Source organism: Seriola aureovittata, chromosome 22 (assembly GCF_021018895.1).
Source record: "Seriola aureovittata isolate HTS-2021-v1 ecotype China chromosome 22, ASM2101889v1, whole genome shotgun sequence".
In the NCBI taxonomy this organism is placed as follows: domain Eukaryota; kingdom Metazoa; phylum Chordata; class Actinopteri; order Carangiformes; family Carangidae; genus Seriola; species Seriola aureovittata.
Genome location: NC_079385.1, coordinates 4,634,650 through 4,651,286, shown reverse-complemented (window position 1 = coordinate 4,651,286; position 16,637 = coordinate 4,634,650). Strand labels below are relative to the sequence as shown.

Below are 16,637 nucleotides of genomic sequence, written 5' to 3'. Positions count from 1 at the left end.
CTTCTCACTTTCACCGCTCATGTTATTGTTACATATTGTCAACCGCATTTTAAAAGCAGGAATAGAAACAGTATCCAACATACAGGATATGCTGCAACATCCAACTACCCCTTCTGCAGAAGAGTCGTGTTCAAAATCATTCCTCCCACATGATGGTGTTTATTTTAATATCTGAATATGAACATTTCTGTAAATGCAACAAATCCAGTTCAGCAGCCTTTTCACTGCTCAAAAATAATTGTGTGTTCATAAAATAATGACATTGTTGTGATTTGTTAAGAGAGAGTTGAGAGAGTTAAGAAAGAGCTCCCACCCTGCCAATATTTCCAGGATCCACAAATGTCATTTTAAAGCCTATGTCGGGTTTTACACTGGAATTTGTTATATGTGTGATGTCATTACAAAAGACAAAAACACATACTAATACTAAAAATAATGAATACTAAAAACAAAGATTTAAAAAAAATGGAAGAGGCTTCTTGAAAATGTCTAATTTTCTCAATCATACTCTGTCGTGGCTGGTCAGTGAATCATATTGAATGGTTTTGGTTTGGAGAGGGAAGGGGAAGCTATCGCGGGACTGGCGGCGAGATTCTCGCGGAAGCATCGTACTCCCGTCAGAGCAACAGCGGGAGAGAAGCAGCCCTGACAGTCCTTTCAGTTCAGTCAAGCATGTCGCTTTTGCGTTTGCAGGGATTTCTGCCCAAACGAAGGAGACTGCGAGGTTACCAATGATTTTACTGACCGGCAGACTGAAGGGTGATGTTATCAAATAAACGAAGCAGAGGAAAAATGTCTCGTTGGATTTGGTCTCCGCTGCTGCCGCTTCTGCTGCTGCTTCTTCCCTCGATGAGTGAAGTTCAAGCCCAAGTGGAAAGTGAGTTGCTAGAGCTAGCGATTTTATACGCTTTCGCTCTTCAAAGTTAACTTTATTAGACTTTTTCAGACCTTTAAACGCATGAACGCGGGGGTTTACAGGCCAAATGTGTATGAAATCAAGGTTAAAGGTCGCTTTTGAATTCCTAGATACTGTAAGATGTATGTAAATCACTGAAGATCATTTGTTGTTGTGTAGCCGCAGCTGGCTTAATATTTTATTCTGCTTCAAATGTTTACCTAACTTTATACATGTCAAACCTCCATACCTACACTATAGTGAAGTGGGGTTATCATTTACACATTTTAACAGCATATATACTGCAAGGAGATTTCTGGCGGTCATCACAATGTTTACCCTTTAATATTCATAAGTGGATATTAATATGATATATTTTTAAGCTCATATTTAGTTTCTTAAGATATGCTTCATTATAACGAGGGAGGAATTAAATAAAAATGTGAGTTATCAGGTCAAATAGAAAAAAGTTCATTCTAATGTTTGAGTCATGTGAAGGAAAACAAATGGTGGGTGTTGTAAGAAAATGTGATTGTGAAAGAAAGCAGAGTTCCCTCTGATAGGCTAAATGATCAATAGAGATAGATAAAGACTAGATAACTGAATACCAACAGCCAGCTGTCATGACATGGTGAAACAGGCTGGTTTTTATGCTCCACCATCTCTGCAGTGGTTTCACAATAAATAGCAGCTATAAGGCACAAGTAACCAATGATCTATGTCAGTGTTAGATTATGTAGAATTTAGGGCTGAACAATTAATCAAAATGTTATTGAAACTGCATTTTACAATATGGTTAAGTGCAACACACCATAAATGAAACATTGTGGTGTTACAGAGATGCCTCAAAAACATATTCTCCAGATGTGAGTGAACATGCTTGTTTGCTACAGACCCCAACAAAAATTATTAAATTAAATTCTTCTTTTTTTTTTGGTGAAAGTGAAATGCAGAAATTACCATAGCCTGTATAATCTTGTTCTCATACCGCAATATTTGTCAAAATAATGGCAATATGATTTTTTTATTTTCTTTGCATATCGTACAGCTCAAGTAGAATTTCATCGCAATTATTCAGTGTTTCCGCTTCTAATTTTCTTCTTGCCAGGGTGGAAAAACCTCTGAAATAGCATCATGGGACTCTAAGCTCTAAAACTGGAACAAAAGAAATTCTTTTAGTGATAGAAACAATCATTCAAGTGAAAAACTCACACTCGGACATCTGGGATTACTGCGCAGTTAAACACATAAGTAATATTTGTCTGCCTTTCTGTAGTCGTGGTCACAAAGGAGCACCCATCTTACCACCATTGCATGACACTGACACTGGTTGATATATATGTAATATTTGCCCTCTGGTTTTTCCAATTGTTCACATGTCAGAAAAATGAAGGCAGCAGGTCACTCCTGAGCTGGAGTCTGACCCGCAGACACAGTGTGTGGATAAGGCAGCACATGTTGCCAGCAGCAAATCTAGTGCATTAGCTGTAATACTTGACATTCTTGCTCTTTGTACAGGAAACAAAAATACAATAAGACCATACATACAATCCAAGCAGTACAGCACTTATTATAACGTTACTGAATAATATGTTTAATAGTCTTCAAACAGATACTAAAATACAGTGGAAGTGAGAATACTCTTAAAGTCAGTTAGATGGATAGATAAACTTTATTGATCCCAAATTGGGAAATTCTTGTGCTACAGTAGCTTGGAAGAAAATAAAAAATATGTTGTCACAGTTGGTTATTGGCAATTGCAAATTTAAAAATGGCTTCTAAATATTTAAAAAAGGTCATAGATCATGTTGCGCAAGTTCTGTGCTGCTCACTTTACTGATGAAGACAACAAACAGTGAAATAACTGAGTGATTGGTGAGAGATGAACAGAGGAAAGTTCAGTCTCACAGTGATAAAACCTGAGCTGAAGAATACGACACTGATAGGGTTGAGAGCCAAATGACGTGTATGCTGCATTATAGTGTGGGGATAATATCTCCCAGTTTGATGTTAAAGTTGCAACAATCTGTGAAACATTTGCCTCCGTGAAATGTAAAGTATCGTGCTGACCGACAGAATGACGCTATTGATTTGATTTGATTATCATTGTAAAGCTGTTTCCAGTAGAGCTGCATGAGCTCGTCAGATCTGAAGTGGTCATGGTATTACACAGCAGATCATCAATAGAAGTACGGACGTAAGCAGATGATCAGGGGAGGATATGCTTTACTATTACTATTGCTATTACAGTCCATAGGTCCTCAAGTAAAAGCTGAAGATGGTGTTGACTTATTATTTGACTGAATATTACAATTGTATTATAAACTTCAATATAATATAATATAATATAATATATTATAATATACAGGGGCCGGTTTCACAAAGACGACTTTGACTGACTGTTTGACTGTGTGACAAACAGTCAGACTTCAGATAGACGTCTGAATTAATCCATTGCACAAAGCAGTTTAGTTCTTGACTGTCTTAAGCCAGGCGGTCTTACAATGAATTCTGGGTAAATTTAAGACTTTTTAAAAAATAAAATAAAATAAGATAAACTAAAAAAGGCAGACTGAGGAACCACATGCAACCATTCAGCTCTGTTTGTCCCAGCAGAAAATGTTTTTCTTTTGGAAGAGTTCAACAGTTACAAGGACTTTACAAGGCCTAACACCACAGACCAGTCTGAAATATCTGGCCCCTGGTTTTAAAGTGCTTTAGATTTTTTAACTAATGAGAGGGAATCTTAAATGAATGGCTCACATGTTGCAGAGAGGCCAGAAATGATTATTTTTATATACAAAGTTTGGGCGTTTATGCAGCGTTGGCGCCAGCAGGCTTCAGTATTTCGGATCAGAGCTTCAACAGTCAACACAGAGAGTACTCGCTCTTCTTCATTCAGCCTTTTTATGTAAGATCCGTCTTTGATGAGCTGCTGACCTGGTTGGAGGTTGCCTACTTGGCTTAGGACCAGCTGTCAAAGCCGCTGTTTGTAATGCTGCTGAATGCACTGCACATGTCGCCTTGTGTCTGTCACGTTCAGCTGCAACCCATTAAAATACGAAAACGAACTTAATCTCTTTAATTTAATGTTACATGCATCTGCAGGCTGAGTGGTGGTTGGACAGCGCTCATGTGACAGAAGTGATGACAGAAAAATAATAATCTTTGACATTTGACTCGACCATTTACCTTCCTGCTCTGTGGTTAAGTGTGCAGCTCTCAAAGAATAGCTCTGCTTTATGTCCAGACTCATCTTAAGTTTTTAATTTTATATGTTTGTATTGTGATATTGGAGTCAATAAACTACTGATCTCAAAGATTTTCCAGCAGTGAATAGTTGTAACTTCAACTCAACTCAAACTCAACTGTTTACAGTGGCTTCTCCATTGTTGAGACAGGGCAGCAGTAATGTGTGCAAACAACAATAAAATAATTGGTGCATAAACATATGACATTAAACAGTGTAAACAGCCCAGGTTAAATGAGGACAGTGTAGCAGAGTGGATTATATGCCACACACTATAATCAATCAACTGCAGTAATGTGATTTATAGAAATAAATCAGACTTTTAACTCTCTGTCACAGACCGGGTGATTTTCCTGCCGGGAACTTTCCAGAACGTGAGCGTCTCCCAGAATGAGACAGTGCAGGCCGTGGTGTCCAGGATCGCCCCGGAGGTCGCTTTCGTCACTCTGCAGTTTCACACGCAGCACCGCAATGCCACCCTCTCCTATACCAAGGTGAGAAAGTGTTGTCTCAGTCGTTTTACAGCTTTAAACTGGCAGCAACAGACTGGATGTGGGGAACCTGGACAGATGTGTTTTTCATGATCTGGAGAGGCTCTGGACAGGAAGCACAGACGGACAGTCACTATTGTATTAAGAGAAATATATAAGCTCATTATTGAGTAGCTGCAGTTTCTGAATACAGACTGTGTGCATTTCTCTGTGAACTGAGGCTTTGATACTTTCACAGTATTAATATAGAACCTAGACCTGATCTATAATCAAACAACACGTAGACATCTACTTTTAGACTATATGGGACCTTTAATATGAACATAATGAGTAAAAATATATGAATTGATATATTTGGTATAATCAGTATAACTTTTCACATTTAGTCTGCTCAATTTCATTGGATTAAATAGGCCACTTAATGAAATGAGACACTGTGGTGCACTCGACACAATTCCTTTTTTTTAAGATAAAGGACTGAGTGTGTCTCCCCAGATTTCTGTGAGTTGCTGGGGGTAAATACTTGTTTGTCTGGGGGGGTGTTGAGTTGCCGTGGTAAACTGAAAGTCTACAGAGGAACTTATGTTAAACTGTGATGATAAGACTGGTGATATCAGTGGCTGAGATGGCGACTTTTCTTCATGTTTGTTTACCTGCTGACCTGTTCTTCATGGTTTACAGATTGCACTGAGCATGACATTACATAGGTGAGTGGAACCTGTGAGGGTAGATGAAGAGATAAAGATGAAAGCTCAGGAATGCTAAGTTTAAGCTAAGAGTTTAAGATGTATAATTTTCTGTTGATTGGAAAGTCAAATGTCAGATGTTTTTAGACTTAAGTTGAGTAACTATTTGTGGCTCGGCCTCGTAAAACAGTAGAAAATGCTAGCTAAACTGTGAAATTGAAAGTATGCTTCAGTTTATGACTAGGGAGTTAGTTCTACCTCTGATTATGAATGAGGCTTTGTGAGCAAGGTCGTCTGACCCACGGAGCGAAGGGGCAGTCAGCTGATGTACAGTCCCCTGGTCATGAGCGGCAGACAGGGTGGCCCAGAGGGAAAACCTCCTGGCCTCGGTCCCATTAGTCTCGGGGGACAGCTCGGTGTGGGTCCAAGCTGCACAGGCAGGCATGGAGCCTAATTTAGTTTAGCTCTGTTTTTGCTTGTGATGGAAACAGCAGAAAACAAGAGATAAGAAAACAAATCCATGTGATTGAAGACTTTTCCCGGTGTGTCTCCTTGGGAAAAAAAAGGGGACAAAAAGAGGCTGTGACGCAAATGTCAGATTCTGACATGGAGCGGGTCACTGGCAGCAAAACATCCACATCTAAAAAAGGAAATTCACAGTGAAAGTGAGAAATGTTTTCTAGTTTAATAGGGTGGGGATAAATATTGCAAAAGTTTCAGTTTCTCTTACACTGTTATCTGTCTTCAATTTCCTTTTTCTTTTTATTACACTCACTCAAAGTGGTTGACCACAAGATCCTATTTTGTTTGTTGTTATTTATTTCATCATGTTTTTGCAGCCTATGCCGATTTCAAGTAAACACTCAGAGAAACCATATCCTGCAAGGTTGGGTGGTTGGTCCAGATGGGCGGGGCTTGGAGCATCGCTGAGAGTAGTGACTGCTTTGTTGTGACATCACAGTGTCACAGAAGTCCTGATGGCTGGTTTTAAGGCTCAGTTTCTGAATACAGTCTGTGTGCATTTCTCTGTGGACTGAGCGCTTTGATACTTTCACAGTATTAATATAGAACCTAGACCTGCTTTATAATCAAACAACACATGGACATCTACCTTTATACTATATAGGACCTTTTTAAAGAAAAATCCATCAGATAAACTACAGTGTTTAAAATCGATTGTATGTTGAACCACTGTTGTGCCTGTTTCCTGTTGGTGACTAATGAGCAGTCATACTAAGCTGTAATCCCTTTACACACTTGTGATTATAATAGTTTGAGGCGGCTCTACCTCTGTGACATATTATGTGAATTCAGTGGAAACCACATTGAATAGTGTGTCGATACCCACTTCAGCACTCTGATTAGTGTTGTACAATGGAGTTATTGTATGAGCAGAAGGATTGGAGTCACTGAGCGCGGGGCTTCGATGCTGCTAGAAATGTACGCTGAGGATGATGTCTTACTGTCTTCTGTCTGTCACAACATCACCGTTCTGTGATACCACATCTAAGTTTAGTGTAGCAGTTGCACAGTACACATATTTTAGCAGTCACTCTATGGTTTGAGATCATATCCAGGAAATTGCCCTGTGTCTCTCAAATCTCCTCTGTGACTGAGATGTGACGATCGAAAAATGATATCATGCAAAGCCAGAAAACCCAGCGTTTAACCAACTCTTTATCTTTTGCACACAGGTTTTGATGTGTCGGATTAGGTCCTCATGTTAGCGAAATATTTCCCACGTCCTTTTACTTTCAGTGTTATTTTTGACACAACGATGGAACTTGTAATGCAGCTTTTTTTTTTTTAACTTTTTTGCGATGTAGAAAATTCAATAAACAAATTTCGGGAAATACACACCAAAGTATTGAAACCCAGCAAGTAAACAAACACGAGATACAGTAAAGAATTTTTTAAAAAACATGGAAAAATCTGCCTGTAATGTCAACCCTCAGTCTTCAGTAGGATCTTTTGACCTCGTATAGATACACTTTCTGTAATCCATATTACAAGAATTTCTAACATTTTTTCACCTGCATGATTTTTTGCTCTGGTAACACACATCCTTTTTTTTCTTTTTTTTTTTTTTTTTGTCAACTAGTGTAATCTGAGCGTTAACCAGCTCAGGATGTGGTGATGTGTGTGACTGACTTCAGCGTTTGACTAATTCTTCTGGTTGAACTAACCATTCATTTAGTTTGACTCTGAATTTTATGCAACATCTTTTTCATACTAAGAAACTTTTATTTTGGAATTCTCCATTGTCAGTTTAATACCAACATATAACAGTTCACATTTAATAGAAAAGGCTGGTGTTATTCTATATTGTTCTTATTGTTAACCAATTTCAAAGAAAAAAAAATGAAAAGACCAAAATCAACAACGAGTTGGTCCGTCCCCAAGCCACTGGTTCCTACTGAAGATCTGAGTCTTTAAGCAAAAACCATGTTAACATCCATATTATGATGTTTTAATATAATACAAGACATACGATGAGAGAAATAATCAGTCAACTCCATGACGGAGTGTTTCCACCTTTACCTGCAGTGAATCTTGAGGAATCAAGAACAGATGAGCTTCAAACCCAGTTTTTCATTTTTTCTCACTTTTTATGTGGTAAAACCGTGTTAAACAAAATATTAATCATTTTTACTTTATTTAAACAAACTTTTTAAAGTGAAATGTTCCTGAAACAGGGGTAAATAGAGCACATTTTAAGGTTTACTCACTACTGAGTGTTTACAGCAGCAGCATGGTGTGTGTGGGACTTAGTCAAAATAAACTACAGCATCTGATCAATTCATTGTTAGTTTTGGTTTTGTTGACAATAAGAAAAATATAGAATATCATCAGACTTGTCCTTTAAAGTGGAGCAGTGCTGCACTGCGCAGACGCTCTCCTCCCTGTGGACTCTTGTGCTTTTTGCATATTATTTGTGCATCTGCTGACAGACTGATGCGTGTGTGTGCTTCAGTTGCCGGGCCTGGGTCTCTCTCTGACGGCGGTGGACTCGGGCCTCCTGTCAGCTCTCGAGCCGGGCCAGACGTCCCTCTCACTGTTCCTGTCTTCTCCTGATGATGACACTGTGGCGGGCACCGGGGTCATCCTCTCCTTCTCCAGCACTGGTAAGTCTCTTCTGTGTGTTTATGTCCAGCCATTAAAAAAACTTTGGAGTTTCTCTCCCAGCGAGTCTTGCGTGAGAAGTCAGAAACGAGGAAGTTGCGCGCCGTTCATACAGGAGCTGATATTTTTGACACGGAACACTGAAGTAACTCAGTAGATTGTGGTTTTGACTTGAGGAAACTCAGACAGTAAGTGAGCACAAGCACTGATTGTGCGTGGTTGCTCATATGCGATGTGTTTAAACAGCCTTACTACTATTCACCCTGACATGGCAGGGTGCCACTTATCCTCAAGGGTGTTTTTATTGTCCTCTCTTTCCTAACGACATTTCTAATGATGAATATGTCTGTTTTCTCCGTTTTAGACCCAGTCCCTGGAGCTTGTAACACAGAGTTCACCTTGGACATTGACCCTAATGTCTACATTCACTACAACCTCTATGAGACCACGATCCGCTTTGCACCAGCAAACTTAGGTTATGAGAGGTAACGCACGAGACCGACTGGTATTGTCTGCTCCACTTCCTGTTCAGCCTCTGTACGCAGCAACAACTCTGTGCACATCTCGCGTCTTTCAGCAGCTGTTGTCAAACTGCCACACTGTTTATGATCTCATGTCACACACTCACACACACACAGCCCCCGCCCTCCACATCCCCTCCACTGCCACTTTTCTGAAGAATGTGTGTGCCACAAAGCTTTCAGAGGACAGACAGGCAGAGGACTTTTCTACAGGGTCACTAGCTGCGAGTCTGAAGCTGCACACACTCTAAACTCTAAGGTTTTGTTTGTTTGCATTTGCTTTTGAGGAAGAGAAGTTTTCTGCATGGCTGCTTGTAGCTTTCAGTTCTTCATCACAGTTGTTGTTGTGATTTTGGTGCAGAAAACATTTTGAGACAGTTTCTTTGTAGCCATGTGGAGATTAGAGCTCATTTAGCACTGTGTGAGTTATCAGCTGTTAGGCAGTGCGGCACTTTTTTGTGTTTTTTTTTGGAAACTCTAAACACTGTGTGTACGATGTCTTTGAAGATTCTCAGTCATCCACGACATGGTTATCTAAGAGGGTCTGAATCAAGGGCAACTGGACGTGGCTGTAGATACTTGAAGACACTTCGCCTCTCATTCTGCAGGCCTCTTCAGGTCTGACTGTCTGGCCTGGAGGTATTTGAAATACCTCCAGGTATTTCAAATACCTCCAGGGTGAGAAGTGAAACATCCTCAAGTATCTACAACCAAGTCCAGCTATGATTTTTGGAACACAGCTTTGCTGTGTGGCAGATTTAGTTTTCAGCTCATTACCAACAGTTGTTTGGACAAATACTGGTGTCTTTGTCTGCTGTTGAGTTATGTGTGGAAATCTTCTTGTTTGACGTGTCTGGTTGAATTTATTAACATCGGATGAGGAGTCCACTTGACGACCACACCTACGTTACTTTCAAATATCCAACCTGAGCTGTGTTACTTTTGCAGATTAATTATAACTGATATTATTCACAGTTGTGTTTACACTGAAGATACGCGTGTGTAGCACATACTAAATGAGATTTTTCATTTTGTTTGTGGACATTTTGGCTGTATCCTGATCCCACACGACATTCTGGTGCTAATAGAACAATAGACTACTTGTCATATAGAGTTTTTGCAGCTAATATACAAGAAGTCAACATATTTCTCTTTTTTGTACAAACAAGAAACTGACAAAATACATATTATAAGCCTTATCATATATAAGAACTGGGACCAGACAGCAAAATAGTGACCCTTCACTTGAAGGTTTTGTCCCACAATGCAATGTGAAAAGGAACAGAAAGGACACTATGGATGGGGAGATCTCTGAAAACCAACAGCAAAGCATTATTTCTGTGGTGCGTTTCCCTCCAACTGTCGTGTTTGTGTCGGTTTGACATTTGTTGGCAAGTGTGTTGCCACATTTCCTGTGTCAGTCAGATAGATTAATATTTTGCACACTAACCACCTGCAGAAGTCAACAGTGCAGATTAATACAGTGTGAAGTCTCAGTTAGTGATTCAAAATCCAACACTCAGAGGACTGAGTCAGCCGCCATGTGTAAGGGTGTTTACATAAGTGAGTGAAACTCACAAAGCAAGTTCAACTTCTGCAGCTGCAGTAGATGCCTGTGTGGAGCCGTTGTACTGAACACACTTCATTCATGCACTTGTAAGAGTGTCAACAGTCACACACTTACAGCTTACACAATGCTCTGGTAAACCACCAGGTTACAAAGAAGGACCTTACATAAGAACTAAGAGATGTTAGGTTTCAGTTTTAGTGTCATCAGACTTCTCTTGCACTCACCCACTCCCTCGCTCTCTGTCTCCCTGCCTCTCTTTCATTTGTCGGTTTAATGACCTTCACACATATATATCAGATTGTTTTTCTGAAAGTTTACCAAAGCCAGGCGGCCTCTAGCCTGCGATCAGCTCAGTTTAAAGTTCAAGACTTGGCCGACTGAGGGAAAGTGACTTTGATTTGTCTCGACTGTCTCTGCTCTCTGTCAGAGGTGAAACTCCTGCAGTCTGCGACAGATCCACAGGGACCAACACGCGCTGGCGGCTGCAGTACGACGTCTACCAGTACTTCCTGCCCGAGAACGACCTATCGGAGCGCAGCCTGTTCGGTGGCATCCAGGCCGTGGCCGACATCCAGGGCATGACGGAGAACGGCAAACGAGTAGGCACCACAAACGCGATCGTTCAAAGCCGCGTGTTTACAGTTCAGTACAAACGCGACGAGGCAGCTGACACGCAGCCCGCTGACCTTTCGTCACCCCCGTCTCCCTGCAGGTCATGACGCTGTCGTCATCGGACATGACCATGGCGGTGTTCAACTCCATCCCTGGCCAGGGCGTCATCTACTCGGTCATCGTCAGAGACCCGCTGTTGAATACCTCGGCCTCCTACGTCCCCGTCCACACCTACGCCTGCAGCTTCACCTCCACTCTGGACGGCTGCCAAACCCTGGGTGATCTACATCCTCCTTCATCTTATCTCATATATGTCAGATTTATTCTCTGCATGCAAACTGCTGTGTGAAAAACTTGCAATGAAGTCATTTTATTATAAATGAAAAAAATGTTAAATAAAAGAATCTTGTGAAATTGCAAACTTTATCTTCGATCTCAGCACTTTTGAATCATGGGATCTTCAGTTTAAAATAATACAAACAACATGAGAAAACTGAGCTGCAAACCTGACCGATCAGGTCAATTATATCTCTAGCGTGTTCCAGAGGAAAGGTGACATCAGGTTTGAACTTTGGCTTCAAAGCAGTTAATGCAGTTAATGATTTATATATTTTTTTTTTAATTTCCAGGAAAGTTATCTACAAAATTCTTTTTCACCATCGCTGGTTTGGCGGGTCTGTTCGTCTGCTTCTTTGGGCATCGATTCTTCAAATGTGGTAAGTAGTTTGACATTTCATTTATCATCATGTATATTTTAATATTACTAATATTCCATTGCGTAGCATTAATATTCCAGGGGACCTCTTCATGTGTGCAGAATATGTTTTTTTTTTTGTCCTGAACCAGAGAGAACTGAAATCTTTGTGGTTTTAGCTCCAGTGTGTTTGTTTGTTGTCTAGTTACTTTTTCTTCCTCTGTGTAGTTTCTGGTTCCATCATGTTCATGAACGAACATGACTCACAAAACATTTAGTTTTTGATTTTATGTATATGTTAATTATTTATATGAGATCCACACACTCAAGATCTTCATTCTTAAGTCTGAGAAAACAAGTTTGACCCAACTGTTAAACTTGGCTTTCTTCCAGTCGCAGTTAGTGTCAGGGTCAGTAGAATAGATTAGTGGGGTCAGAGGTCATGTCCGTAAGTCTTGACTCAAACAGAAGCAAAGCTCTGACACAGTGCAACAAACCGGTTTGGTTTCCTTTACATCGTTCTGTTTTTTTATAATCAGAAACTCGTCTTAAAAGGCTCCAGCAGAGGCTTTCCTCCTCTCATGTGGTCTCCCTCGCATGTGATGAAGAAATGTATTTGTTCCAAACTCAATCCCATGACTGTGATGTGCCACCGCTGTCAGTGGTCGTGATAAATCTGTAAATGCCAGAGTAAGAGGAGTTGATACAGCTCGTCTCCCTCTGAGGGAAAAACTCTTTCATCTGGTTCCAGTGAGTGATGTTCGGCCGGCACGTTTGTGCTGACTGAATGGCTGTAACGTCCTCTCTGTACCTGTGTGTTCCCTGTCTCCTCTCTCCGTCACAGAGTTGTTCTGCATGGGATTCAGCTTCGCTGCGTTTTTCTTCTTTGTGCTGATCGCAAGGACGACTGAGCTCAGCTATGACAGTGAGTCTTCTCCACTTTGATCTTCTGTGATCTGTTCACATGATGAAAGACATTTAACATTTCTGAGCTCTCAGTAACACACCGCTACGTTTCATCCCAAATGAAAGTCCTCTTGACTTGTTTCCGTCCCTCCGCAGTTTGTCTGACCGTGTCGGCAGTGATCGGCGTGGTGGGCGGGGTCATCCTGGTCATGAGCTGGTGGCGTTTTGGGTCGGTCATGGCCTGCATCGTCGTGGTCGGCCTGATGCTCGGCTTTCTCATCGCCTCCACTGTCCTCTTTACTCCTATCGGTATGAAAACTGCAGTGTGCCCCCCCCCCCCACACACACACACACACACACACACACCCAGAAGTCAGCACTGTGTTTGTTTGTTTGTTTGTTTGTTTGTTTGTTTGTTGTTTTTGGACACTGTTGTGTTGTGGTCCCTCTCCAGGTGACATTGATGTGTTCAGGCGTTCAGATGTGGTTTTCTGGGTGACGTTCTGCAGCATCATGATCATTGTTCCCCTCTTCTTCGTGCGTTGGCCCAGAGAGGTAACAACACTAAAACGAACCACAGCATGTGTAGGATTTATAACTGCCCTTATTTGGCGCTGTCTAGTGGCAGAATCAAGAATGACACAGTGATAAATCTGTTTGAAACATGGTACTAACAAATTTAAATTTAAAAACAATTTAATATAATAACTTTAACTAATTTGGCCTAATTTATTCAACTATTTTGAATAATTTAGTTAGTGATTTAATTTACTCAATTCATTTGAGTGTGATTAAAGGAAAAGTTCAATATTTTGGGAAACAGGTGTATGGCACATTTCAATTTTTAAAATTAATACCACTCTGATGTCTGTATGATAAAAATAGATCCGATTACCTTAGCTTAGCTTATTTCATCTCAGCATAAAGACTGGAAACAGCTAGCCAGCCTCTGTCTAACGTAACAAAATCAGCCGACTGGTGCTTCTAAAGTTCACTAATTAACACGTTTCTATCTCATTCGTTAAAACGAACACAAACAGAAAATGAAAATTGGTTTGTCTTGTTACCAGGTTTGAACTTTATTTGTTCTGAGAGCTGTGTTCTCTGTCGCAGGAACGTGAACTAGTATATTTCTCAAAATGTTGAACTGATCCTTTAACAAGATACACTTCACAGCAGCACTCCCTTATTTGTCCTCAGTTTCTATTAGCGATTTATTGTGAAAAATTGAATTGCAGACATCTATAAAAAACAAATTTTGTCTTATTTTGAAATATTAAATGATATATATTTCTATAAATTGTCCATATGCTGCAGCAGTTTGTTGTGCTTCAGCAGTGACCATTTACTAAATTCTAAAGTCCAGATGTTTTCTGTTTCAGGGCAACATCACCACATGTGGCGTGGTTGGTGCTTACGCTGTGATTCTGGCCGTCAACGCCTACGTTTACACCAGCCTCTCCTACATCACACTGAACATCCTCAAACGCTTCCTCAACAACAACTACAGCGCGGTGTTCACTGACGTGCCGTTCCAGACCATCGGTGAGTTCACAACTGAAGTCACAGCTGAGATATAAAACTCCGTAAGGCCAAACAAACATCTGTCCTCTCTCTCTCCCTTCAACCAGACTACGTCCTGATCACAGTGTGGGTAGTGCTCGGCGTCTGCGGCATCGTCCTGCAGCTCTACCGCGAGCGCTCGCGGCCGTTCTTCCCACCCAGCCCGTACCTCATGTGGCTGCAGGAACGCGAGCGCCGCACAACCAACGTCCTGGACCCGAGCCACCACTTCCCCTCGCTGCCCAACCGCCTCCTGGCCAGAGCACGGCAGCTCACCAAGCGCATGGAGCCGGCAGGAGAACACACGCCTCTGCTCCTGTGAACCTCCGACGCCCCTCGTCGCCTCTGTCTAAAGGCGGGTTGCACAAACAGGGGGGGTCTGAGCCGAGACAAGAAACACCCCCGTGATGCTTGTTTGACTTGGGGAGGCTCAGATGTCGAGTCACAAGGAGGAATGTTGTTCCTGTCGACTGATGCAGGGATCTGACTCCAGTTCTATTAAACACTTAAATAATATTTTAACTGGTCAGGAAGAACTAAAGAACTGTCCTTCAATGTTGTCGTCGCCGTTGTTGCTTCTGTCGGTTCTGCTCATTTCCTGTTTGCACTAAAGTCACAACCTACTAATGATTCACGCAGCGAGGCATTGTATCTCTGCAGAGTTGGATTAATGCTACCATCGTGATTTTTTAAGGGTCCAAACAATGTATTTGATATTTACAGGACACCACATCCAGTCATGGTTTTGTAGTTTGGCTTTAAACTAAACACTTTAATAAACACACAGTGTACCTTGAGTTAAATCTAAAATTTAAAGGATAACGTGTTTCAGACTGAACTCTGAATGTGCCATTTATCTGGTAATAGATGATGATCAGTAAGTGATCATAATGAGGTCATGCAGGTCACAAACAAAGAAAAACTGACAGTAAATAAATACAGCAATGCTCTTTTTACTTTTTAGTGTTTTTCCTTCTCTGTCAGAACAGATGTTTTAACTCCTGCTTACTCGTGTTCTTGACTGGACTGCACTGACAGTCCGCTCAGGCTTCTTGTACTTTGCACACTGGATTTTTAATATATTTAATTTTTTCTTTGTGATCTTTGTATCTCTCACCTGTGTGCCATGACGTTTCTCAGGTTCTCACACTCAGCTTTTAAACCATGACGCACTGAGACAATGTATCGAAGCTTCAGCCTGGTCTGTCAGTATTTTATTCAGTTGAACTTTTATGGTCTTGTGACTTTTTAGGAATAAAACAAAACAAAACATCCAAAACAATATGCAGACATGTATTTTGAAAAGTGATGTTAATTATCATTTGTAATTTAACATGTTTTGATATTTAATAAATGGGTACAGGTAAAAACCTCTCTTCTTTCTTTCTTTATTCTGAACAGTGGACATACATGTCCTGCTCATCCTCACAAACTTTCCACATCTTTTCCAGTGTGTGTGTGTGTGTGTGTGTGTGTGTGTGTGTGTGTGTGTGTAATTGATCCCTTTTGTAGTCACTTTATTCATTGTTAATATAAAAATAGTGACTATAGCAGCTTTAAAGCTATTTCAGTTTTAAAAATGTTGACCTCTAATGCATATAAATACCTGCTTTTTGCAGTGGAGGTTGTAGCTACGATCTGAGTGTATGATGTCAATTAAATTAAATCAAATTGGCTCAGGGCCTCAGTAAACTAATCAGAGTTAATAACAGCTGCCTCCAGTCAGGCTGAGGAGCCTCCTCTGACCCACACTGAAATGCAAAGTCTGAAAAAGTGCATTTACCATTATTTAAAAAAGCGTAAAATACAATCACAATCAGAAACAAAATCATAACAAGGGAGTGGTAGAGTATAAAACCTAAAGTTTCTTCTTTTTTTTTATCCATTTGACTTGGGAAAAAGAAAGTTTTATTTCTTGAGAGGATGCAAAGACAATGTGGCTGGTGCAGTTAGAATTATTGATATTTAATATTTATATTTAATAAATCTCAACATACAACTAACTGAACCCTACTGCAGTCTTACATTAGAACCGCTAGAGGGCAGCACAGTGCAGGAGGCGGCTGTTAGACGCCTGGGTTTGAGCAGATTCTGGTTCATGCTGGAAAGGATGTGAAGTCACTGGACTCAAATGTCCTGATACATATGACTAAAAGTAATGAATTCAGCGGAGTAACTTTTGTCTGTTACCTTCCTGTCACAGCAAAAGACTTTACAGAAGTGTGATCATATTTTAAAACTTAACCGTCTCTTTTTTCTTCCATATATAAATCCATTATTGGAGGTTAATTATTAAAGATGTGGCCACTTTGAGTGACAGGTGACT

The 16,637-nt window shown here is 40.6% G+C and overlaps 1 protein-coding gene across 1 annotated transcript; it reads left to right on the top strand.

The window, feature by feature from the left end:
* Window positions 1–604: 604 nt before the first annotated feature.
* On the top strand, window positions 605–15,681 carry tm7sf3 (transmembrane 7 superfamily member 3). Its single transcript, XM_056368158.1, has 12 exons — window positions 605–877; window positions 4,485–4,639; window positions 8,297–8,447; window positions 8,810–8,930; window positions 10,964–11,135; window positions 11,249–11,426; window positions 11,778–11,864; window positions 12,687–12,767; window positions 12,905–13,057; window positions 13,203–13,303; window positions 14,131–14,293; window positions 14,380–15,681. Exons 1-12 carry the CDS (start codon window positions 763–765, stop codon window positions 14,631–14,633), a joined length of 1,731 nt encoding a protein of 576 aa, XP_056224133.1. The 5' UTR covers window positions 605–762; the 3' UTR covers window positions 14,634–15,681.
* The last annotated feature ends 956 nt before the right edge of the window (window positions 15,682–16,637 follow it).